This window comes from Ammospiza nelsoni, chromosome 1 (genome assembly GCF_027579445.1).
Source record: "Ammospiza nelsoni isolate bAmmNel1 chromosome 1, bAmmNel1.pri, whole genome shotgun sequence".
In the NCBI taxonomy this organism is placed as follows: domain Eukaryota; kingdom Metazoa; phylum Chordata; class Aves; order Passeriformes; family Passerellidae; genus Ammospiza; species Ammospiza nelsoni.
In genome coordinates, this window is record NC_080633.1 from 20194112 (window position 1) to 20222047 (window position 27936).

The 27936-nt window shown below is 35.2% G+C and overlaps 1 protein-coding gene across 1 annotated transcript in view; it reads right to left on the bottom strand.

The window, feature by feature from the left end:
• The window catches only part of MALRD1 (MAM and LDL receptor class A domain containing 1), a 233828-nt gene that overhangs the window by 59761 nt on the left and 146131 nt on the right, over positions 1-27936 (bottom strand). The window contains exons 30-33 of the mRNA XM_059477538.1: positions 20307-20435; positions 15919-16080; positions 13402-13559; positions 6372-6573 (exon numbers count right to left, since the gene is read on the bottom strand). Of these exons, the coding sequence (XP_059333521.1) occupies positions 6372-6573; positions 13402-13559; positions 15919-16080; positions 20307-20435 (651 nt within the window). The remainder of the gene's footprint in view (positions 1-6371; positions 6574-13401; positions 13560-15918; positions 16081-20306; positions 20436-27936) is intronic.

The following is a 27936-nucleotide window of genomic DNA, read 5'->3' on the forward strand; positions in this document are numbered from 1 at the left end:
AGATTTAGCAATTTTGTATCTAGTGGTTGTTTACTGTTTTTTGTTGGTTTTTTTTACTTTTTGATGTTCCACTTTTAGGTAAATGGTATTTTTTCATGTATATCTACTAGTGTTCATTCCTTATTGGTGGAAAGGGATTGGTTAAGATCAAGGAGATATAACTAATTTTAGAGTCTCCTATTTAAATTCTCCTAATTCAAGACTACTTATTGCTAGTCTGTCATTTTAGGGTCTGCACAGGAGAAGAATTTTGGCTGATTCATATTTTGCTTTTTTGGTCAATTCAGGATGTTTCATTTTTATGAGTCTGAAAACAATAATGGTTTGGACATTTCCGAACTACTAATCAAAACTGCAGAAGATTTCTTTCTTTATCCCATCTTTTTACTTGTCAGGTAGATAATGCAATAGATAGATTATGCAATAAGAAGTAGTTATGGAGGTAGTTATCAAATACTTTTCAAATATTTGGACACCATAGCTATATGTTGTTTAGAAAAACTTTTCATCAAGTTAAGAAATTCAGCAGTCAAAGATACATCTGAAAAATCTACACTGAGAATCAAAAATATTCAATTATGCCTCATCTCTGTATTGGAAAAGGAAAAGAGAGCTCTGAGAAAAATAGTATTTAATAATGTGGTTAAAGATTATGTCTTTACATATAAACACACAGACCCTGATTTGAAGCAAATGGAAATCTGTGGCAGGAAAAGCAGCAGAGGTTTATAAACAATCAGGATTTTAAGAGTGTGTTTCATGAAGCAGGGATAAAATAGGGAGGAAAAAGTCTCAGTATGTGGTTGAGCACTGGAAGAGTTCCCTGGGGCAGTGGTGACAGCACCAGCCTGACAGAGCCCAAGGAGCATTTGGACAGTGCTGTCGGGCACATGATGTGACTCTTGGGGATGGTTCTGTGCAGAGCAAGGAATTGAACTCAACAATCCTTTTGGGTCCCTTCCTACTCAGGATATTCTGTCATTCCATGAATATATGTTGAGAGAAACAAATTATAACTAGGCAAGACGTTATGACATGAGTATTTCCACACATATATACTTTTTCTCTATAGTTTTTTATCTAAAATCACAAGGGGATTCACTTCTAAAGAAATACTGTTCCCATTTATTTTTCTGAAAATTAGATACCTTCAGGATACCACATATCACCTAAAATGATAGTATTTTAGACTAATACTGATTTTGAAAACCATGACTGCTTATCAGGTGATTATCTACATAGCTTTTTACTTTACCGCTTTCCTTTTTTCCCACTATCTAGATACTCAGAAATTGTTTTCGAAGTCGCTATTCTTTTACTAAGTTATTAAATGAAAAAGTATTAGATTCTATCTTCATTCTGCCATGTTCAAATTATAAACGTCATAAACAGAGTTTAAATTAGATGCCAGCTATAATGTTCATTTCCTTCCACCTCGAACAAAGAGAATGGCCCATAGCTCCTTTGGGACACCTTCCTTCTCATCTTGATGGTTGAACCTGCACCTATTACAAATTTTTGATATAACATCACATAAATTCTGCTATTGTTTGGAAGTCAATGCAAATTATTTCACTCTGAAGGAACTTTGGGATTGGGTGTATAGTATGCATCTATTGTGAGATTTGAAACTGTTTTATGTAGATATCTTAAGAAAATCCTGCCCACCACACAAAAGGGTGAATCATCAAGGTTGAAATAAAGATTTCATACATTTCAAGGCCTAAGTGAGAAAGCACTAAAGCTTTTCTATTCATGAATATAAGCCTAGATTCATATAAGCAGCAGAAGCTTGTAATTTAATTTCTGAATATTAAAAATTCCCTGATGTTAAAAGGAGAACAGATAAGTTCAGAGGGAAATAAAAAATTTGAGGATCATTATTCCAAGACTACATATGGCTCAGGAAGACTGAATTACAAATGGCTGCCAATGGGAAATGTATTGGGGGTAAAACAGTATGTATGGTTCCCATTTTCTTACACTCTTTCCCTGACATCCAGAACTGTTGGAGAGAGTTTATATTTCTAGATGAACTTTCTTCTTACTTACTGTGGCTGACCAGAAATTCTGAGTATATCTATCTTAAATTTGACTGACTATAATTTCCTTCGTCACACAGTTTTTGGAATATCATTTCTTCTAGAAAACTAAGGAAAGATGATCTAAATGGATGGATGTTGCTATATCTCATGATTGTCTTATGATGGTTCAAATAAACTTAAAATTCAGTTCTTGGAGGTTAGGTTTCAGGGTACTGGGATGCCTTTGTATACATTTTAAAAATACGCTTGGGCTTGAATGTAAAGCTAAAACCTGTCTTATAATGCAAAGATTCTGATTTGTTTCTTCTACTTGTTTTTTCACAGCAAGTGAAATCTTGCTCAGTATAAGGATTATGCACAACCTTTACAGAAGGTTTAGTTTGTGCTTTGCTACGCAGCAATGGGGAGACTTGCAAGAATTATGATATTTCAAAGCAAATGTTTCACCTAAGTGAAAGCTGCCAAAATCACTGAAAATTTTACTGTACTTGAGGTCCTAAAAAGTAAATCTGACCCTATTTTGGTAACTCATGTGGTGAAGTCAAGAATTATGAGAACATCAGATAAAAGCCCCGACCCATCGCATCTGGGAAATAGCACTTCCTGAATTCACAATTCCACCAGGTCAGATGACACAGTGTTAGAGATGCCATGTCCTGTCTGTTCTGAATGTTTTGCACTATTTGAATTTCCCTTTTATCTCCAGTGTATCCTTACATAATAATATGTTCTACTGGAGACAAATCTTTCAGGTGAAAGGAAAGCTGCAGGGAGATGTGGTGGGAAATTTGTAACAATGACAGTCCTTTCTCATGTGCTGAGTTTATAGGCTAAAGAGACATTTTTTGAAAAATATTTTATAAAAAGGGAATAAATGAAAAAAAAAACCCCTCAGAAGTAAAAAAGACTTCAAAGTAAAGTTATCAAAGTTGATAGGAAGTGGTTCACAAAACAGAAGAAAAGAAAGAAAATACTTCAGACACTGTGACCAGCTATGGGAACTAAGCTATGCAGCAAACATAGACTAAAAACAGTAATTAAGAAAGAGAAAATGATAAGGAAAGGTGAAGTAGAAGAATAGACACAGAATTAATTTTATTCAAATTAATAATTTCAGTAAGCAATATTAATACTGAACTGGTGATAAGCATGACTGATGGTGAAAAAGCAAATACTGTTTTCTCAAATACACTGGAGCCTCAAGCACCACATGATATTTGCACTTGTCTTTATACCCAAAATTCATCCCAAATATTCATTTCAAAGTGTCAACACTATTCTTTTTGAATAAAACAGAATTACTTTAGCAATTAGTTAAAGCAGTACAATTTAGAGGTATAAATTCCCAAAGAGTTACAGCTAAATAGGGCCTAGCAGGTAACTTGGCTGCATAAAAGAGCTGGAGCATCATTCAGTGCTGACTTTGTACTGAGATTTACCTTCTTCCACCAGATCTCCACAAGCACAAACATTTCACTTGGGTGATCTCTTGAAGACATAACAAAATATATTTACTATTTATTTGTTTCTCGAGAATCCTGCTCCAATATGTAGAAGTGCTATTTAACTAAATTATACCAAATTTGTCCACCTGGCTTATTTCCCTAGTAATGAATGAGTGAGAAAATATAGTATTCTGATTTTTATAAGCAGAATAAAGTTTGGTTATTAGGCATCTTTGGGTTAATGCTACAATTTAAATTAGGTGTAGCAATAATTTTTAGAATTTCTGTAATGCCTTCTATTTCAGCTCAACTAGAAAATACTATGAGAAAGGCATTAATGAGCATAAAATCTGATTCAGTACTTCGAAAGTTTTTTTCTATCTGAAACTAGAAATAGAAATGTTTTGTAACTTATATTTTGAAAAATATAAGATATAATAGAAATAAAATTTTGTGGTTTTTTTTTTTTTTTAATCAAGCTGTTATTTACAAATTTGAAGAAGATAGTTACAACTGATTAACAATAAAATTCTTTGGTCCCTAGGATGTAAAATAAGATCTTCACACAACTTCATCAGCAGAAAGTTATGAACCTTGAAAAGTGGTATGAATATATCTCATTTAGCAGCTAATTCTGAACTAGATCCAGTGCCACTGACAGCTTCCCCTGCATTAGCATCAGTTGGAAGCTACTTCTGCAGTGGTCCTAGCTTGACCTAGCACCACCTTGACAAAACCTTGCTTAAGTGTTCAGAAATATTCCTGGATATCTAGGAACTGTCATGGCTAATATGGACTGACTACTTAAAAACATAAAAACCACAACTGAACTAGAGCTGCTGGCAATGCTTTATTACTTAGAGCTCCCAACCTGCTAAATTGTGATTGCCTCCATTTAGAACGTGTTGCCTCTGGAAACTCAAAGTAATTAAAGGCAAGGTGAAATATAATAATATAGAGAGAGGAAAAAAGATCTGCAGTAGTATAGCTATCTTCTGAAAGGAAGAACACTGCACAAAACCTGCACTGCAGGTAATACACTTTTCTTTGAGCTAGGTCTTTGAATAAACATAATGAGCAACAATCAAAGCAGGACTGACAGTGGATTAGGTAAACTTTCCCACTGATTCTGTTACAGAAAAATGTTCTTGCTTGAATATCTACAGGACAGTGCTTTTATACTATTGGAAGGTAATATCTTCAAACTTTACTATCTGAATATTTAAGCATCTCTCTAGCAACAACAGTTAGTAAAAAACAGCACCTCCTCCTAAGCAGTTCTTTGTCAGGAAAAGTACTAAAAATTCAGTGGTAGGTTCTTTTTTTCTTCCCCTAAATTACATGGATTTTATGTAATTCTCTTGCCTCTTCACAAGCTCTAGGCAAGCAAGGATTATTAAGATAGAATTCTTCCAAGGACAGTATGAAGCCAATCTTAAGCAATATCATCTAGATATAGTTTTTTGTCTAAAGAGAAGATTATCTATCAAGTTGCAATTTATGCATGTAGATAAGGCATGAATTTTTTACTTATTCAACAAACTGTACGTAACCAATATAAATCCAACAAATTTTCCTTAGGCCAAATTTATGATATGTGACATTTGTAAGAGCAACACATTGTGATACAAGTTAGATACTTCAAAGTATTCTACAACTGGAAAATCTCTGGAGAAAAATAATGTAATTAGAAAGTATTGTTCTATTAAAATTAATTTGTTTCTATAGTTATGATTATTTCAGAAGTACAGATACTTAAAATATATAATTTGAAAATTTTCCTATTATGCTATACTATGCATGAAACTGCCTATGTAATCCTTAAGACAAGGCTAAAAAAGGTGATTAACGTAATACGGGTAAAACAAATGCCTGTTTATGCACATAGTCTGCAGCTCATTGAATTACATTCCAAAATATTATTTGCCTGAGCCTATTTAGAGAAAATAAACAAAACTCATTCAGCTCAAGACTGAACAAATGTCACTCATGTGAACACATTATTTCACTTGAAGCTTTAATCAGCATGTGTTTAATTCCTCCAGAAGGTGCTTATCACAATGAAAATAATAATAGAAATAGTTTCTTGAACAGCATGACAACCAGGTCATACACAGGCTGTCCTATCTGAACAAAAAGAGCTGTATTAATAAAAAGAAAGGTTGTCAAAGAAGATTTTTGTAACCTTCATATTGGCATTTATTTAACAATAATAATTCATAGTTGTCCCTTAGTCATTAAGTTCTGCTGCAATTTCTATCAGAATCTATATTTGCATGTATACTGTTCCTTTTCTTCTGATTTGGTATCATATGGTACCTTTCATTTTCAGAGTAATGTTTTTCTTACAGAAAAAACTGCTTTTCTCACAGAAAAAAACAGGGTATTTTAAGACATTAAATTTTTTTTCTTACATAGATCAATTACTTGTGTAGCAGAAGTGAGTTTGTAAGTACTCAAAGAAAATATTAGTGAGGGAAATATGATACACATTTGTATTTTATGAAGAGCTCAAAGATAAAAAATAACAACTTTCTTTGAAAATAATTGTGAACTACTTTGATACTCATAAAAGTCTTTGGTCCCAAACTAATGTCTTCTTTGAATTTTTCATACAGGAGAAAACCAATACAGTGGAATGGCAGTAGATTCCTCTCAACTGTGGTTCAGCTCCTCAACACCAGTAATATTCTGAGTTGCTATAATTATTTATACGTTCAACTTCTAGCTAAAACACAGAAGTGTTGTCTATAAACCATGAGAAAAAAAGGAAATATGTCAGATTTTGTGACTGTGATATACATTGAAATATGAAATGCCACAATTTTCCTTGCCCTCTGGAAAGAGAACATGCATGATATATATCTGTGCAATAGCATACCTCCAGCAATGCACTCTGGGGTGAAAGAAATATCATCAAGAGCAAATTCTGAGGGTTGGCTCCACCCCACTTCAGCTTCAAAGGCAACTCTGAAAAGGCTGTTACTGGAGAGAGCTACACTTCCATACATCCATTTGTTTTCTTCATTTCTGCTAGAAGACCACATAAGGATTTCCATGCCATGTTCTTCAACTGTGTAGACCTGTTGATGACAGAAATCAATCAGCAGTAAGGAACAGGAGGGCAGCTTGGGGGGTAACACAGCCCAAGTGCAGCAGTGCACCTCCCTGTTGGGGCAGCACTGACCCTCCTTCATATGGTTCAGATCCAATTCATATTGGTGATGATCAAATGTTACTGAATACTTTTGCTAATGCTAGTTCAGCCTCAAATATAAAACTGCTGTGGAGAGAAAAAAAACCAAAACCATAAAAACCCCAGCTAACCAAATCAGTAATTGCAAAATCTACAAAGAATCTCAGCCTGACATACAGAAAATAATGAGTAAAGACTTAACCCCAAATTCATTTAGAAATTGAAGAAGGACTGAGTAGGTTCTTGAGCTATTCTTTCATCTCTAAATGGTGACCTCCTTGTGGTTAGACTGAGTGAAGATTTTAGAGGTATGAATAAAACACTTGGCAACTAGGGATTTAAATCTGTCATCTGGTACTAGCAATTTATAGTATGGAGTTTGAGACAGTCACAGGAAGTTATTTTAAACATATTTAGCAAAGATATTAATAAAAGTACATAAATATTTAAATACTGAAAGCAATAAGTATAGCAATGAATGAAGTCCCAATTAACCAACAGCTAGTGAATTTATGCCAAGAACATGAAGCTGGAAAATACCAAGGTATTTGCTTTTCCCCACAGGTGTTATAAATTCCTTATACAATCTGACCAGGTTTAAAAAAAAAATGAAAAAGAGCTGGAGAAAAGAAAGTAAGCATATTCTGACCATTCCAGATGATAACTATTTCTTTAAGGGACTGAATATTATAATCAATATCCATCCTCTTCTCACCATTTACAGAAACATAGTTTTCTTAAACTAATTTTCAAGTTACCTTTAGGTTCTGTTCCCTTATTAAACGGAATGCCCCAGTTTAATAAGGGAACAGAAACCCTAAGGGCCAAGAAAGTTATGAACTTGAACCCATGCTAATTATCTGTATAATTCAGTAAGTTTGATTCTCCCAGTCCACCTGGTGGGACAAATAAGCTAAAAACCCAAATGGAACTCTAAATCCCACATAATTTGTAGGCCTTTGTGTATTGATTAAAATATCTGTGATGCCTGAAAACTCTTGCAAGTTATTTTAATTTTGGAGTAAGGGAGCAAGAAAGAATAATACATAGAATAACTCAAATCAGGACCAAATTTTGTCAAGCCTGATCTTTGGTTACAGGACTGTGTAACAGCAATATCTTTTCACTGAGCTCCTAAAAGCACAACTCTTGCAGGGCTAAAAGGACAAGTTTTGAGAAGAAATAGATGGTTCAACCCATAAATAAAATTTAAAACTGTGTGCAAGAGTTTTTCACATTACCGGGCTCTGAGGTCTTAATAAGTAGAAACTCTTGATTAGAGAGTTTCATGTGAGGTTAGGACAGTGTTAAACACCTGTGTGTCTCTGGAACCATTTACTATTTCACCAACACAGCAGGATTCCTGACAATCTTGATGATCTGGAAAATATGACAACCTTGATAATCTGAAATTTTACAGTCTATAACAATGTTAGCATGGCTTTAGCTATAAGCAGTGATATTTACCTTTTGGAAGGTAAATATTGAGGTAATATTCCTTTCAGTATATCTCATTGTTGAGTCTCACAGCTGGACAAATAGTTATTGGGGAAGTGGGAAGAATCCAAAACATTTAAAGACAATGATAACATCTTTCTTACAGGGTACTTAACAGTTGTCACATTGTTTAAAGCCTTTTTTTTTTCCAGTTGGTTTCGTCAGATTCATAGGAGAATTTTTTCATACTAAAAATTTCAAGGCATAATAATTGTTTGAACAGGTCTGTCTTTGTACAGAGAAATTTCATTGTGTCCATACAAAGTCTGGTCTCAGGTGCAGCAAGGACCCATTCTGTGCACATTCAGATCAACCCTGCAGCTCAAGCTCAATACCAACAATAAACCAGTCAGGAATCCTGCTGTGTGCTCACTGGCCAGTGGGTCTGGAATGGCAGCAGGTCAAACTGGGTCCTAAGTGTGACATTTTGATGACATCAGCTCCTGTGCACATGGCTGCAAAGTCATCTTACACGCCTTGTCTTTGTTTTCTTTAAAAATTTAACTTGCATTTACCATAGAGCAAGGGCATGCAGATATGTAATTACTAATGGATTAATTAACATGTTATGGTAATTTATGTAACACTGTCCTCAGACTAAAGTTTAAACCTGGTGTATAACAATCACATAGGTAATTGAGGAAACTGACATCATTTAGTGTAAATCTCTAAACTGGTACATTGGAAATCTCGGTTGAGCTGAGAACAGTTCTGTTTCATTTGTCATGTACCTTCCCGGGGTAATGCTGCAATCTCACTACTTGTCAAAGTACTCCTGAATACCTGAGTTCTCCAAACCTTTTTCTATCCACAGCTATGCCAGGAAAGGGTGTGTGTTCTTAAATGTCTTCTAAAAGAAGTTAGATGAAATTTCTAAAAGAATAACACATAACTGAAAATGCATGCTAAGTCAAATGAGATTAAAGGAGAGTTCAGAAAAATGGGAAGCCCAAGGATTCTGTTCCTTTAGCAGGGGATACAGGTCTTATTTTCTCTGAGGTTGTGCCTGATGAAAGTGAAAAAATAATAATATATCTTCTCTCCTGGGATGACCCATGTCACTCAGTGTTTGAGCATTTTCTGGATCAGGAAGTACATCAAGTGTATACAAGACTTTTGCTGGCCTCTGTAAACACATGCAGCACATCAAAGGTCAAGCAAATTTTCATGGATAAGATCTCCCTAGAGCCCTGGAAGGGTACAACTCTGTGGTGCTTAATACCTCCAGCACCACCTTCCTGCACAGCATCCTATCTAAAGTGTACAAGCTAGCCTGGTAGTGAAAACAACTTCAGATGTGCAGGAGAAAAAAGCTGGCAGGATGAATCCCACTATATGGTATGTAAGGGAAGAAAAGCAACCCCCAAACAAAAACCAACCAAGTTTAAAAAAAAAAACAACAAAAAAACACAAAGCCCTCAAAACAACCAAACAACAAGCTGCCACAAAACCCCATTGAACAACTCTGTATTTATGAGTCTGATAAGATTGTTCTGCAGCCTAATACTGATCTAGCTGATCCACAGAGAACAACATTCTTTAGAAAATCCTATTTACCGCCTTAAAGTCATGACTTCTCCACAGAATATCCTGTGTGTTAGAAGCTTCTGAATTATTTTACAGCTTCTATGTCATTTTGAGACTATGGAAAGTACTTTTTAAGGTGATGAAACATAAACTATTTTCTATTTGTTAATCAGCAGTTACAACTCATGGTTATCCTGTACCCTCATCCTGACTTTTCAATATGATTTATTATCTTGCCTGAATCTAGAAGTTGGAATGCTGGAAAGTACTACATTCCACCTGAATTGCCTAATAAATAAGAAACCAATGCAGGTCTGAAGGGTGCATAATAAGAGATGTATTCTCCCACCATTGACAACTTAGAGTCTTTAATTGCCAGCCGAGGAAACAGGAAAATCCTGAAAAGGAGAACCTGTATTTTCACTTCATTAGGCACCAGAGACTCATGTCAGCTGAGGAAAATTTCCATTGACTCCAGTGAACAATGATGCTAGGTTTTCTTGCTTTACATCTTTAAGATCATGCTTTTGAACTCTTCATGTTCCTCAGCAGTCATCATCACATCTCTTCCTTGGATTGAGGTCTCACCAGAGACAGACTGAAATTGTTTCTAAGTCCACAAATCAGATTACAAAATTGTATTATATTTCATTTTCCCAATAGAGAAGCACTTAAAAAATTACTTACCTCTTTTCTCTTTATTCCTCTAAACCTCTGTTTGAAGCAATAAAAGTTTTACCTAAACATTAGTTTAAAGTAATACAATATTTAGGTTTTTGAGTAAAATTGACTTGTCTTATACCAAAATTTATTAGAAATCAGTTCTTTTAGTTGCAACAAATACGAAGACAGAAAACTGATATATTAGCTATACTATCACATCAGGAATTAATTTCAGTTTTAATTCTCCACTGTATGAATATGGTAGACTCCTGAGGTAAATGGGCAGAGAAGCATAATAAACACTGAGTGTTTTCAATCTAACTGACAGATGATCAATAGAATTTCCATTGGGAAAAAACAGATGTGAAAATCACATTCATTTTTGCTGAAACTGCTCTCCTACACCATTAAATTCAACAAAGTAGTCATAAGAATGCAAAGAGAAATGCGAGGTTTTTAAAATTTACATTTGCAGCATAATGCAGACACTTTTGTTTGTATTAAGAGGCATTTTCATCCAGAAGATATTGATTGATATATTAGACCAGGTTTGTATTTAGTGCTGGATAACTCCCTTTTCAAAGACTCTTACCAAATGTTTCCAAGGAAAGCTAGTGGGTTTGCTCTTAGTCATTACCAAGTAATTTTCCTCTCCTGTTGATTAATGATAGATTGAAGTCCTGAAGCAGGAGTATTCAGATTTCTTTTAAATAGCATCCATTCTATGTTAATGCAAGATTTTCTGTAAACATTGTATCTTTCTAAAAATAATAATAATAGCCCAGACTTTTGGTTTCCCTATGAACAAATTACAGAGTTTATGACAATGGAATTGTGCAACAGAAATGTGCATTGTGAATACAGAATAGAAGCATTTCAAGTTCCTTTTCCCCTTTTCTCAGTGACTAGCTCCTTTTCTGAGTAAGAATAGATTGTTCCTGTAACTTCCCACTATTTTGTGTAGTTCTACCACGTCTATTTCCTATACCATTACAATGTTCATTTCAATCTTTCTTTTACTGATTCCTTGTATGCTATTTTAATCACACATCTTAGTATGTCCTATATTTGCAGTCCTTGTATTTTTTTTTAAATTCAGATTCAACCAGATAGCTGTCTTTCAGATAAGAATTATATCAGCTTTTGTACTGGTGTTATAATATTCTGGCACATTATTCAAGCTTCCTATTACAGTTTGACTTCTTTCACCTCCAGTGCAAAATTAAAAAAAAAATCTTCCCAGAGCTGTTGTTTCTGAAGTTTTGGGCTGTTGATTTTATTGTTTTTCTTTTTTGTTCTTTTTAGGTTTTTTCCTTTTTCACTTGAATGGGTACAGTTAATTTATACTCTTGATTTAATAACAGCAACAGTTGATACTGAATAGCTTATTAGTTTGATAGAATAGTGCAAAATGTCCACAGAGGTAAATTGATTCTGTGATGAGGTGATATTCCTTGCTGAGTGCCTCAGTCTGTTGTGAATACGTTTCTATGTAAGAGTACATGTAGCAAAGCCATAAACAGGGAACTTTATTTGTGTGTGGGAGTAAGACAATTCTTTATGAAATTGAGGCAATTAGAGGAAATTAAACTAGTCTTCTTAAAAAAGTAAAGTCCAATTAAAAAGCAGGCTCTGGCTGTCTGCCTGCTAACTCACACATAGGCCACACACATCCACTTATTCACAAATGCTAAGTGTTCTGTGATGCTTGAAAACATTCAAAAGCTCCTTCAAAGGATCTCATCATCAATCTTGCATGCTGTAAGGTCCCGGATACTTGAATTTAAACAGATAGTTAATCATAGATAATCTCACAGTATTTCAGCTATCAACAGGTCAAAAAAGGAATTTATGTTTTCTTTTTGCTCCTGCTTATACAAACTTCATGAAATACAGCTTTTTTTTTATCAATAAGTAAATTTACAGCAGTACTTAGACTAATAAACTAGGTGCTAGAGATAAAATTGATATGCGAATCCCATCCTGAAAAACTTACTAAAAACGATGGAATGAAGGATAACAATATCCTTGGGCTGGATGTAAGGAGAAGATAGTGGAAAGTTTACCAGTGGCACAAGTTGCCCCTAGAGGCTGAGTAGTCTCCATTTATGGACATTTTCAAGACTGGGTAAATTCCTGAGCCACCAGCATCATCTTGTAGCTGACTCTGCTTGGAGCAAGGGGTTGGACTAGAGAGCACCTGAGGCCCTTCCAGCCTAATTGCACTACAATCCCATGGAACAGTGCTATGGTTATCCTTTTCAGTGGAGAAAACAGTGGTAAAAACTTTCTGACTTAATTCAATGTCCAAGGCTACAAAAATATTCTTGTTTGCTTTTAACATAGACTAACGTCTATTCTGTACCGACTAAAAAAATTAAAATTACCTGTATTTTCAAAATTTAACAAACCCCACAGACAGGAGTCTTTCTTGGGTCACTTAAAAAGGAACTGTGCAGCATATTTATACAGTGAGTCACATGAAGTGAGCTGTTTGCCAAGGGGTCACATCCCTGCTTGGACTGTTACTGGATTACTTAACAACCAAAAGTGTACTTGTTAAGGATGCTTGGGGAACAGCAAGATGACAGTTTCATGGAAACTTGGGCTACAATTGTTAATAGAGTTATATACATTATTTCCAATTGTTTTAATAGAACACCTTTCACACATAGTTGCATTAATATTTTAAAACCATATAATTTTAACCACTAAACATAGAAATTATCTCCATTTTATGTTAGAGTGAATTCTGCAGAGAACTGTGCTGGTACTGGGTAGGTTTTAGTATGCTAGTCAAATGTGCAGTGTTAATTCTTACACATGTAGTAAAAGGACTTCAAGTGGAATGAAAACTAAAGCAGAACTGTGACTTGATCTTGTGAGGAGAAGATTCGTGTAACAGCAGTAAGTTGTGATGAAGTTTTATTAATATAAATTCCTGAGATTTTGCTAATCCTAGACACAAAAATGCGAATAGTGCTAAAGCAAGTATTATTATGCCATAATGTAGTAGAAGGACTTTTACCTTTAAGACTCCTGTTTGCCTAGAGGGAAACATCCAGAACCAGAAGCGAAGTCTGCAGACCCCAAGACTAGGTGGGAAGAATTTTGTGGTGGTTATCCTTGCTCTGTTTCCTTCCTTCTGGGCGGATGAGTTGACATACAAAAATTTCTGTCCTTTACCTTAAAAAAAAAAAGAAAAACATTTAGGGTTTTTCAATAATATTTTACGTTTTGCTTTAATTTATAAGTATTTTTATAAACACAGATGCTACTATATTTTTTCTTTTTGCCACATACATGTATACCATATTGTATGGCGATCTTCCTTGCTAATGCTTTGTGTATTTCACAGAATTTCAGAATAGCTTGGGTTGGAAGGGCCCTTAAAAGTTATCTAGTTCCAACCCCATGCCATGGGCAGGGATGCCACCCCTGTATCAGGCATCTCAGAACACATCCAGGCTGGCCTTGAGCACTTCCAAGGATGGGGCATCCACAGCTTCCGCACATATTTTTTCCAGTGTCTCACTGCCTTCTGAGTAAAGAATTTCTTTCTAATTTCCTAATTTCTAATCTAAGTCTCTTCTCTTTCGGTTTAAAAAGGTGTTACTTGTCCTAGATGTGCCTTGCGCTAACCAGAATCATAGAATAACCTGACTTGGAGGAGATGCACAAGGACCATCAAAGCCCAGCTCCTGGCCCTGCAGAGGACACCCCAAGTGTCACCCCAATGTGTCCAAATGCATCTTGAGCTCTGTCAGGCTGGTGCTGTGATCACTTCCCTGGGGAGCAGTTCCAGTGCCCAACCACCCTCTGGGCAAAGAAGCTTTTCCTAATATCCAACCTAAATCTGATGGACTGATGGATATTTCTAAGTATTACAGGCTGTTGGCAATTCTGTCAAGCAGTTCCTCTGTAGCTAATGTGAATATATCTTGCCTGGGTAATTTAAAAGTAAATTACAAATCTGGATAATTTTGTAAACACTTTGCTCTAATTTTGTTTTCCTTTTGCTTATTAACTGTGTTTTTCTTACAATTGCTGGGTAATTTCACAGAAACAAAGAACTAATTAAATGAGAGAAGCTGAAATAGAAAAACACACAAAATCTCCTTAAAAAGCCAGGGGCTAGTAGTTGTTTTCTTATCTCATTGCATCAAAGTAACAGCAAGGAAGCAAGTCAAACTACTTATTTGCAAGAAACAGCTTGCCTGGAACAGCTGCAGTAGTTTCTACCTCTACCTTGTCTGTTCTGTCCCTTTCCAGGAGGAATGTAAATTCCAGATTTACAGCCTGCGACATAAAGTGGTAGGAATGTCTGCAGAAACTATGATTTGTGGTAGATAAGCATTTCCCTCATGATCAGGTGAGCTGTTCCTGCAGCAGGTGCAGAATAAAGGAAAAGGGAGAATAAACAAGTTGGGCAGAAGTTGGCTACAGCCACCCATGATAAGGTGTCTCTATTGATTTTGAAAACATAAAATAAATTTAAAAAATTGTCAAAACCTGGAGATGGTGTTGCTCACAAACCCAAGAGAAAAGCAGTAAAAATATTGATACTTCTAGATTGGATATTACCTATACTTTGCTGATTAGATGGAAATTAAGATAGGAATTCTAACCATTAAGGCTTCTGGAAAGAAAGTTAATGACTTCTTAAATAGAGATTGGTACATTTGTGATGGAAATTAATATCCTACCCATATGTATGGTATAATATAAAGAATATATTATTTAATATTTATGTAATATAATATATAATTATGTTTACTGTATAACACAGATTACTGTAATTGCCTATCAATGTATTTCATTCTCCTGACAATCAGCAGGCATCGTGGTAGCAGTTTGTCAGAATATCTTGAGAAGAACTTCCAAAATAACATTTCTGGCAAGCCAATGTCAGGGAGGTAAGTTAAATCAAGGCAGGAGCCTCAGGCATTTTACACACAGCCCCACACTTTGCTCCTCATCCTGCATATGGTTGAATCTTTTTATAAAATTCATTAGGATGGGAGCACACTTCAGGAAAAGTAGATTATTTAAAATATTGACAAGGAGAAGAGTATTACTATAGCCAGTTAAATTTCATTAGAGAGTTCATCTTTTAATGTCAGAAGCCGACATTATGTATCTGAAATTTGTTATTGGAGTTGAACAGAAAGGAATAGTATCATTTCAGTTGGATGAGACCTAAAATGATCATCTAGTCCAATTGGCTTATCAGTTCAGGGCTGCCCAAGATAAAGCATTTTGTTAAGGGCTTTGTCCAAACGCCTCTAAAACACTGAAAGGCTGAGGGCACTCAACACCTCTAGGAAGCCTGTTCCAGTGTTTGGCCTCCCCACTGATAAGGAAATGCTTCCTTATGTCCAGTCTGAGCCTTTCCTGGCACAGCTTTGAACCATTCCCATGTATCAGCTGATCACACTGAGATGTGCTGTTATCTTGGCACTGATGGACATTTTTTGTAGGTTTTTTTTTTAAATTCTGTGAACATTTCATTTTCCCAGAAGTGATGTAGTACACATGGCAATACCTGGTGTGTGGTCAGTATGAGGATGTTTTTGCCCTATGACAGCATTGTTGCTAACATTCCAGTCAAAATCATCAGTAGTGTCTTGTGTTAATCCACATACAGTTGTCCACTCTTGATCTTGTGTTTCAAAGTTACAGCTTCCAGGAATACTTGTGTAGTAACCTGAAAATACAGCAAAGTCAATTATCATCCCAGCTCTACATAAAGTTGCTATAGTGTGCACACTAAAAATGAAAAGGACTCTGTATGGCTAACATTGTGATTCCCTGAATTTCATGCATGGACATAAATAATATGTGATAATTAATGAGGAAAGGAAAAAATCATTCTTCACTTTATTACAGATGAATGCCCATGGCAAACCAATGACTTCACCATATTTATTTCTTATCCAAGGTAACTGGAAAGAATTATTTCCAGACAATGAGCTAGAAAAACTGGACTGCCCTTCCACAGTGGCATTTTTCATAAGGACGTGTTGGCCTTGTGAACATTATGTCTGATGGCAGCTTTCTGATGAGGGATATGTTCTAGTGGTTAGGACACTGACTAAATTCAGGAGGTCTGGATTAACTGCTCACTTCTAACTCTGCTGCTTCAAGTTACTTTAGAAAAGTAATTAATTAACAAAATGATATAAATGCTGTGGTACAGATGAATCAAATAGCAGCACAATCTCTTCTGTTGGCTCCAATGCATCTTTTCCTTAGTTATAAAGCAGAAGCAGCTACACAGTTGCTGAGTGTGACTGTGGACACCTCTCAGGAGACTTCAGAAAAATGTTACAAATTATTAAACATCACAATCAGCCATGCATTTTAGATACAGGTCTGACTGTGACTGATCAGAATGGGTTTGAGGATCTAGACTATATGTTCCTATATCTAGAAATATTCTGCAATAGTCAAATACAACTATTTATGTATCATTTTCTGCGTATAAAGGATATAGATAAAAATGATAGATTTTATTTTATTTCCTCCTATTAATCTGTTTTGTTTTTTCCTATTTTCTATTTTGATGCTAAAAGAAAAACTGAGGCCATTCTTTATGAAAATATTATCATAAAACTGCTTATGACCAAGGTCTGCACACACCCTGTAACACTGTAGACTTTTGCTCTCTGTAAAAAAAAAAGTGACCTTAGTTAAATGCATAAAGAAAATATCTTGAAAGATGTATAATTTTGATCCAATATAGATTATTCACTGGATCAAAATCTTGTATCCTGGGGGGAGAATTTGCATTGTAATGTAGTTTCTGTCCTGCAAGGACTGAAGTGTCTCTCCTAAGCACAGATCTGCATTGGCAGTGCATTACAAACATCATGTAACTTTAATAAAGGCCTAACTCCAACAATAACCTCACACACAGGAAGAACAAAGGGAGCCCATTATTTAAAAAAAAAAGAAAGTACATTTTCTTGTGTATCTCTAACAAAATCAAAGTCCAAATACATTTAGGATTTACACCGGTCACAATAGAATACCTGACCATTTTTTTACTCTAATATATTAGCAGTGCATTCATAAGGCAATTATCAATAAATATTTATGAACAGAACTTACTGGGTTGAAAAAGTCATGTGACCCATCTGCACCTGCTGGCTGCTTTTTTTATGGGTAAGCATACACCCTATTTAGAAGCCAGTAGAAGAAAATTGCTCCATTTATTGGAAAAATTGCTTTTATTTCAATAATTCAAGCACTCCTCTAGTTGGTTCATCAACACTGAGGTTTGCTATTAATCAAATCTGTCTGTATAGTTGGCTGCAATTCATGAAAATTGAAACTGCTTTCATGTGTGGTTTTTTCACCTTGGTACTTCCAGCAGCATACTGAAAGGGAATCAAAATTTTGCAATATTGCCTGACTGGACTGAATGAAACATAGAATAAGTAATTACCATGAGTTTATTAAAAAAAAGTCCACCAGCCAACGTGGATGCAGTTCATTTCGTACAGGTTCTGTTGTAAATCCTGCATCCAGGACTTGCTGCTGAGTAGATTAGGGTCCATTCACTTCTTTGGAATTCCACTTGTATAAAACTATAGTAGAATGTGAAATAAGCTCAGACCTTGAGCTCAGTGCAAAGGAGAAAACTGCAGACAAATGTGGCCATAACCACTTGTGATGGGACAGGTTAGGCTATGAAGACATTTCTCTGTGCCTACTATACTTTTTTTTCTGATTAAGCAGCTCCTGTTGTCTTTTCATTTAAAACATCAGGTTTCCGTATCTAGCAGGCATTATGTGCTCTTTAATGTTGTGTATTCCCATCCATAAGATATATGCTCAGGGAAAAAGTATGCTTATCTAAAGATAAGGCATCATTTGTTGGGACTAAAGAAGAGCAGACAGGGAAATATTATACCTGGGGCTTATCTGAGTATTCTGAATGCCAGATTACTGTATCTCTGCATTACACTTCAGTAGAGACAGCAAGACTAAAGACTGATGAAAATACTTTGATGTATCTACAACCTTTCCATCAACAATAAAAAGATATTTCAGTCTGTTTTTTGAAGTGAATATCAACAATTATTGTTTTCTTCCCTTGGAAAAGCTTTTCTTCAGTATAGCAAAGACTGAGTTGCTTTACTGTGATTCAAGATAATTTATGGCCTGAAATGTTCCAATCTATTATCTGACTAACAAAAGAGTCCTTTCAGAAAACACAGAACAACACCCTCCCCCAAGGAAGCTACTATATTCTCTAAAAATATTTAGAGAATAAATCAAGTGTCTCCATAGTTTTCTGAGTATCTTTACTGAACGCTTCACTTTAGACAGTAAGTCAATTTAGTGGGTATCTGTTAGATCTGGAAAATGTTACAAAGGTGAGTTTACAGAGTATTTTGCTGCACTTACTTTGCCTAACTCCTGAAAAAATACTGAAGCTTTATACAAGAAATACAGATTAGCTGTTTAAAATCTATCTTGGAGTCTAAAAAAACCTAGTAATTTTAAGTTATCATTCAATGTAAATTCATTTCCATGAAAATGATTCACAAAGTTCACTGCAACACAAAGTACTACAAGAGGTTGGGATCAGAAATAGTGACACTATCTTCAGCTTTTATACTTCAGAACTGCTATTTAATTTTATGAAAGGGAGAAACTTTAAGTTAAATCTGCTATGGTGAGATTCAGACTCCTAGAATCTCCTATAGTGAGATGTAGACTTTTTAGCATCTTTTTTTTAAGTCTGTAGCCTGGTAAAAACATTATAATGTGCATTGTCCAATAAAGGGTCATTACTTTTGTAATCCTGTTCACTCGAGCATGTAGCAACCCCATGAGAGAAAAAAGGCCCTTGATTTTCAAAGGATCACAAAATATTGACTTATTTCAGTGAAATACTTTTACTTCCAAAAAGGATGAACATTGAATTGATGTGTGGATTCATTTACTCTATCTAGCAAGTTTACTTTTGAGCATACCTGCATTATGGCAGAATTTGACCCTCCAGCTCAAAGATTAACATTTAGACTGATTACTGAGCTGCATATATGGACTACTTAATCTTCCTGCTCCAAATATCCAGTCCAGACTGTAATTGTAAATAAACAAAGATATGGAGCAGGAACAAAGGTACAATGCTTTACTGCTTCTGAGTTTCAGGCCTGAATTGGAAAGCCCATTAACTTGATCCAGATTTTCAAATGGAGCTGTGTCTTTCCATCTCAATCAGCCTCAGCAAAGAATGCCTTCAGACAAATTGTGTCTCAGTATTCATTAGGACCTAGGCAAAGATAAACAGACTCAATTTTTTTCCAACTGTTCTGTAATAGAGAAATGACAGTAAAATATTTTCATAGCTCTGAGGTAGAAGCAAGATCAAATAATGAAACTGTACTCACACTACTCAGATGACAAAGGCAAAATTCATTTGACAGGAAAGTCAAGTTTATTTTAAGTATTCACCTTTTTATGACAGAATCATGCCTAAATGTTATTGTACATAAATTTTGCTTGCTTAGCTTTTCCATTCAACATTGATATTTCCTTTCAACACCTTTTTACATTAATAAACAAGCTTACTTTTTTCCCTCAGAGTTAATTTTTATTGTAACTCATTGATTTAATTCCTCAAGTATGTTTTTAATCCCTAAGCTGGTTTTGGCCTTGGTATCAGGGGAGTTTTTTTGAGTATTTAACCTTTGGTTCTAGTTAGTTATGCTTTTGCAACTAAACCGTTCTTGAATACTTTTGCAGCAAAAATCTCTAAGGATGTGAAAATATCAGCCCTTTTGACCTGGGGACAAAGGCAACCTGCTTGTGATCATCTTCTAAGTGAATCATCTTTATGAACTCACCTTAACTATACTACACAATTTAAAGATAGAATTTTAGTTGAAGATTAGATTTACACACAGAGATACTCACTGCAGTCAGCTTCGTCTGATCGGTCTTCACAGTCTGGTTTATAGTCACAGATGAACTGAGACTCTATGCACTTCTTATTCCCACACACAAAATCAGTGAGAGCAGGGCAGTCCCTGGGATTCTCTCCAACTGAAACCAACAAGACATTTAAATCAATATTGCAATTAGATCAAAGGATGTTCTTTTTAATTTTTTAACTATTATACATCATGGCTTCAGGGTTTTATTGCTTCCAACAGATTTTATTTGGTCTCACTCTTTTAATGTTGCATTATATATTTCTAGACTACTGCATTTGCCTTGCCCAAAGCTTAAAAAATAGGATGTTTTGGCTGGAAGAAAATTCAATTCAGCATCAACATAACTGTTTCCCTGGTATATTTGTTGTGGACATTCTATAAAAAAAGGTTTCTGTGAGCTGTTGAAAAGTAGACAGGCAAAAGGCTTTATTCTGCTCATAATTATATTTTTTTTGAAAATAACATTTTAAATGAGAAAAATCACTGCTATACACATTTGCATAATAAAAAAAACTTTTAGAGCCTTTATAAGACATTTGCCCTTTTTTTCTGTAGAGTTTAGACAAACTGCTGCTATGATTGTGTGAACTGCTGAGAAATTTCTCTTAGGGTATGTAATATGCAAATCTCTTTTACAAAAATTCGTGCTCATCTCTGAAGGTGAGTGAAAATCATCTCATAAAATGAGTATAACTTAGCAGCTTGCACTTAAAACCTTGGGTTCAAATCCAGAGTACCATCAAATCAGCCATCCCTAGACTCTAAGCCTAAAAAGGAACTTACCTAAGTTATTTTTTAGTTCAGTGCACTGTATGCATAATTTCAGCCAACAGTAATTGAAACAGTTCTGATCATCCTAAATACAACACTTCAAAAACACTCTGATAACCTTAGATTGCCTTTCAGTCTATAGCTTCAAGTTCTGCAAAAAGACATTTAGGAGAATTTATTTTGATGGTATTCATTGTAATGTGTTTCATTTTTTCCTTCAAACGTGACTAAAATGTGACATATTGTTAAACACAGTCTGATCAGAACACCATGATATTTGTCTTTGTGCAAGCCCATCTTTCCAGAGGAGCAGTTGTTGTTGTCAGGGTATTAATCCCCTCAAATAGTGGTTCTTAATGAATTTTACAGACTGAGGAACTGCATTCTCATTGAAGCAGAATAGGAAAAGGGAACTAAACTTTTGGTTTAGTTTCAACATGTACTCAAAGTAATATTAAACAGAGTGACAATACAGCAATAAAATGCAATCCATACATTTTAAATGGAAAGTACAAAAAAGAAGAAAAAAATCACCGCTAACATTGGTTACTTGCAGAACCTCAATAGTTACATTTTCAGCTTAGAAATACAGAAGCCCATGTGCACTGACACATCAAAAAAAAAATCTTTCCAAATTGATATCTGTCTCGTTATTTTGTCTTTTAATTTTTCACTGTCAGTTTGATCTGATTAGTTACCACAGACAAATTGGCATGAATGCCTTAAATACATGAAGATCTATTGCTGCTTTTTACAGACAGTCCACATTGCAGAGAGACATTAGCAGAGGAGCAGACTCCTGAGAAAAAAACTGACTGAGGCATTTGTGATGGTTAAGGCAGTTTTCACACCTCTCCAAAATGATGTGATAAAACCTGATTGAAGGTACCATCAAGAATTCATTAGTATGGCTCATCCTAAATTCTGGAAAGACTCATAATAGTTCAGGTAGGCAGAGATCTCACAAGACCTCTCTAGTCCAACCCACTGCTTCAGCCACCTCCAGTACAGCAGGTTGGGAGGGACCACGTGCAGTTGGGTTTTGGATAATAGCAATAGATGGAGCCTCTACAACCTCTGTAGACAGCTATTTGTGCCGGGTGATCCTCACAGTAAAGTGGTTCATTGTGTTCTCATGAAATTTCCTGGTTTTTGAATTTGTGCCCATTGCCTTCTGTCAGTAGGCACTTTTGAGAAGAGTCTAAAACCTTTATCTCCACTCCCTCCCTCTGCGCTGGAAATGATGCACTGTAATATTAAACTAGTTCCTTAAGCCATTATTCAATGTCCTAAATAATGACAGAAATTGGGTAATTGCAAATCCATTAGCATACAGTGTTTTTCACTGCATATGAAAGGGTTACATTATCACGATACAGGGGAATGACTTTTGAAAATCCATGGCTTTGTGGCTGATCATATTCCACAGCATTACCTTATGTGATGCTATGTTATGGTACTCTATAATTTATATTTAGCACTAAATTACAGTTCTTTTTTTTAAAAAAACAAGCAACTTTATAGTACTTCAAACATACCACAAACCAGCATTTAATAATGTTATTCTAAAATAAAATGTGTGATGCCAACAGAGACATAATGAAAATTTTTGTCTCAATAGGTGTGAATGTCATGAACACAAATTTACATATCTATGAATTTTATTCTTTTGGAGTAAGACATTTTTATATTTCTAGGGTTATCAGGTTACATTTATGATAATGATGGTTTTTCTGCTACATTAATTGGCAGAGAGAAATAAAATCCCTCTTTAAATCAACATACTGGCATTAGCATTGCACAGTGTAACCAAATATTCTAAACTCTACTTGGAATTATGGCATAAAAAATCAACTTTCCATAGTACACTCATTCTTGCCAAAACTCCTACACCAGCTAAGAATTAAATCAAAACAAGAAATGCAGTGCAACTTGACCATAAAATGCATCTTCAGTATCAGCAAACCCAAAGCCAAAGACAAGTTCACACAGAAGCCATAGCTTAGAATTTTCATTTTTACAAAATATTCTTCATATGGAATATAAGAAAAGTCAATTTTATGAGAAAAACACACACTGGAGAACATGTGGGAAAATATGTTAGAAACTATTTTGAACAAAGAAAAAGAGAGACATCTAAAATATTATCTTGCCCATTTTTGCCCTCAAAATTAGAAGGTTGCCAAAATCTGAGTTTGTATCTATCAGTACTGAATTTGGAGAACAGTAACCTAACATCACTCCAGAGAGATTTAGTATAAAGAAAAACAATGTCTCCTAATTAACAGCTTTATTTTTAAGCTGGTTTTGGTTTTGGTTTTTTAATGAAAACAGAAGCTCCAACTAAATTTACTGATTTCCAGCACTCTTGGACATTTCTTGGACTAATTACTTTTGTTTTGCATTATGTTTTGGTCTTCGCCAGTTGCTCTGTCCAAAAATCTGTGGGATCTGAATACTATATAAGATATGTTGCAAGTGTAAAGACCACAACCCATTCCTGTCCCAGAAGAAAAAAAAAAACCCAAAACATTATAGGCAGCAAAAGATCACCCCCAACCAAAATGAAATAATAGAGACTATAAAACACAAGCACAGGTAAGAATTGAATAGCTTGTGGTAACAATCAACCTTTAGAAAAGCATAGAAATAACTATATTAACAAGAATCAGTGGAGTAATTAAACCAGTTATTTTTTCATAGCTCAAAGTTATTGGGGAGTAGCACATATACCCTTATAAATAACTTTTTTCCCCTTACATTAAATACTTACTGATTAGATTTTTATTAATTAAAAAACCCCCAAAAAACAAAAAAAAAAAAAACCCAAAACCAAATAACAACAAAACCAATATATTGCTATGGTATGGAAAAACTAAAAAGTTTTATTGTGCCCATTTATTTGGTTTTCACCTCAGAATTGCAGCCTTTCCAAAAAGCCAGGACACCACAAGAAACTAACACAAGACATATTTTAGATGTAGCTAATGACTGCATGTTATGCAAATCCCTTTGCCAAATGAAATGGCAGTACTTGAAAAGGAAAAAGCATATACAGGATATCACTTTTCAGTTAAGTATAATTTTCTATTGATGCAGTAAAGAGCCACATAATCTTCTAAGTAGTTTTTAAGAGGCCAATAGAGCTAGCTTGGCTTCTGGATCACTAAACCCTACAAAATAAGCATATTAATGATGGTTGCCACAGTACTTGCATTTACATACACTTGCTTTCCTTTCTACATATTTTGTTCTGGACAGTGCAATTTTCAGAATACCAGCAGAGATCTTCCCTAGTGAGGATGCCTGTGTGTGTTTGCATACATGTAGAAAGCACACAAGTGCACATCATGCATACCACAAATAAATTGTGACTGTTGTGGATAGAGCACCAGCTGGCAGCTATCTTTATTTTATACTCATTTCTAGTATATGTTATCTGTGGAAGACTAACCCATCTAATGGACACAGAATTTATAGACATGACAAGATTCATTTGGAGATAGCTGATAAATAAAGTATTATTAACTGAGATTTTTTTTTTCCCCAATTACCAGGAAAGGCCTGGCTATGAAAGAACTCACAAAGCAATTTTTTTCCTTTAAGTTTGCAACTAGAAGACAGCAACAGGTCAGTGATATTTCTCTGACTCTCTGAGCACAAGAGCTTGCTTGTACCAATGTTTTGTAAGATGTAAACATTCCTGTGATATCCATTTCATCTAAAATCACAGAAAGAGCCAGACAGGTCGATTATCAGTCAAATAGGCTACAGATCTTTATTGTTTGAAACAAAATGGATAAGGCCAAAAATATTTAAGTTTAGTAGATAGCACTTAATATCATAGATTTGTAAACACAGAGTAAATTTTTAAAAGACTTAACATGAAAGAAGCGATTGATCGCACAGGAAAAGTGCTCTAGTATAACCACCCTAAAGACAGGTGGTAGGAAGTTGTGTTTGGCCAATGCTTTGTGCTTTTGAAAGGCATAGGGTGAATTCCAAATTATTCTGGTTGCTAAAGGCAGCAGTGAATATGACCTTGAGCTGTTTTGGAAAGCAGGGTGTTCCTCAAGTTCAAGTGCACCAAGCTGCTGTCTAACAAGAGCCTTTCTTCTGCTCTCCAAGAGAAACACATGCACTCACTCAACGCTACAACACCACCATGGCAGCAGTATGAAATGAAACATAACATACAATGTATATTCAATTGAAATTAGTCTTTTCTCCCACTATTTGTCTTTTTAGAAGTTATGGTCCTTCCTGAGTAGAAATGCTTTAAAATTTAAGTTGAAAATTCACCTCTTTCTATTTTTGTTTTTTAAATTGTATTGTTTAGTGGGAGTACTTAAACCACTTCTCTCCCCTCTTTCACAACACTTGAGATATAGGAATAATCAAAAATCTCGTTGAAAATATTATTCCATTAAAGGAAATTTAATTTACAAGTTTTGCCCTTTGTTTAAAGTGGAATTTATGAAATACACAGTCCCAGAAGGTTTCACTACTCAGCTGTAGTCTGAGATTCAGAAATTATGAAATGCAATTTTCATCAAGTTTTTTCATTTGTTTGCCTCAGTTGCTCAGTACTCTTCACGCATGATTTTTCTATAGAATGTTAGAATTGTATTAGCAAACTCATCAATAATCCTTCTCTCCATGATGACCTTGTAATTCTATTACAAGGAAAACTAGATGCAAATGTTTCTGCTCAAGCAAGCTTCATGTTATTTCAAATAAGGTTCTTTTATCATTTTAAAACCATAGAGAAGTGTCCTCATGGAACAGATCACACAAAAGTCCAGATTTAATTCAAAGATATGTTCTGACTCCAACATAAACAGCAGATCTAACAAATTATATCATCTCTTAGGAAAGACTCTGACCTATAGACACAAAATTTGGCCAAAGGACTTCCCAAAGCTGTTCAAAGCAAGCACTAGTGTACCTAAAGCCCCTGATAACCTGGAAGAATAAAAAATTTATTCACAGTACTGGAAATTCAGAACTGCCTTTGGCTCAAGCAATACAAAAGATAAGAAAATTCTCTTTAACTTCTAGTGCTGATATCATGGAGTATATAAATCCACAGGAGACAAGGACAGAAGCTTTTATATTGGATAAAGACTGAAAGACCAGCTTTGGCTTACAGTGTATGAGCAGGATAAGGATCTCAGACTCGTGGTACTCTTATATAGGGATCTACCATACTTTGCTTAGTATCAAAGGACACACGAGGGAGAAGCACTGAGGACTGAGCAATGAGGGTCTGGCTGTTCTAGGCTTTATCTCTTTGGAATCTGCAAGTGGTAAAAGAAAGGGAGAAGTGGAAATAAGGCAAAAAATCATGAGATGCTTTAGCAGAAAACCCTGTTTCCCAGAAATTATTAACATGTTCAACAAGATAAAAGTATCTCCTGAAACAATCTGACATGAGATCTTTACTTCTTGGTCCTTTCCCCCCTCCCTGTCTGTCCCCTATCCTAATTCCAGTGTAGAGTTACATTGCACCTCAGAAAGTTCAGATGAATAAATTATTTTTAGAGCTCTTCAATAATATCTACACTGAAAGTGATTGTCAAACTATTTTTTCCACTGCAATATAGAATCAATCAAAACAACTCAATCACAGCACTCTCCAGTTATCACAGATATCCTAAAAGCATTTGATATGAATATTTTATTTTTTTTATCATGGACTTGTCCTAATGTTGTCCACAGGGGCTGTTGTGACAGACCACTGGAGCAGAGCACATAGTGCAAGCTGCAATTATCTGCAAATAGGAGACTCTTCCTCAGCTGAGTGCTCTCTCTGTCCCTGCAGCATTGCCCTGAGATGTGAAATTCATCTTGGGTGTCACCTTGCATGGAGGTGTATGATGGGTTATATGCAGTTTGGCTGTACTGGAAGGGTGCCTACATTCTAGAGACATTTTACATGAAAATGAACTCAGTCTAGGACCAGGGTCATTCTCCTAGTACCACCTTTACAGAAAAAGATTGTATATTAAAAAAAAAAGATAGAAAGCCCATTCACCTCAACCCTAGATATTTTAGTAGCCAAAAAAAATCCTTCTCTTTTGACCTGTTTGAAATAGGTGGAGTCAAAAAAATCTGCCTCCAGATAAACAATATGTGAAGTAAATGTCAAAATGATGGGACTTTAATTTTAGGCTGAAAGTCCTAGTTTACAGCCATGTGTTAGCAAACCAAATTATCTTTGGAGTCAGCAACTCTTCTTCAAAAGTTTCCCATGAGATAAACAAAAAAACTAAAATGCCACTGAGGTCTCTTCATGAAAAATGAGGTTAAAGTTATTTCTTGTTTCTCATATTCAAAATCTGTGGCATTACTTATAAATCTCTGAGAGTTGCAAAAAGGTGGTGTACAAACCTTTTGGTTAAGCTCATGGTTTTTTTTACATAAGCACAAACAGAAATCCTAGTTTACAAATATGCCGATGACTTCTGAACAGTGCAGTCAAACCAAGACAATTCTGTGGTTTTCAAGCTGGTGCCATACTTCCCTTTATTCCATTTTATTTTTTTTTCAAAGAAGGTTGTCAAATGTAAATCTTTCCCCAAATCCAGACTGTAAAAAATAATTTTGTAAAAATTAATGTATATTTTTCAAACATTTCTAGAAAGTCTTAATCTTCAATGCAGTTTAAGCATTTTTGCATAACAGGACTTGTGCAGGAATTCATGCAGGAATTCCTGTCTTCCCCCGGTGTAACTGGCAGCCCTGGCAAGCTGGGCTGGGGGAATTTCCTCCACATCTCTCCTTAGCACGCTGCCTTCCTCACTGAGTCCTTCCTACAAGGGCATGCAGAAGGGAAT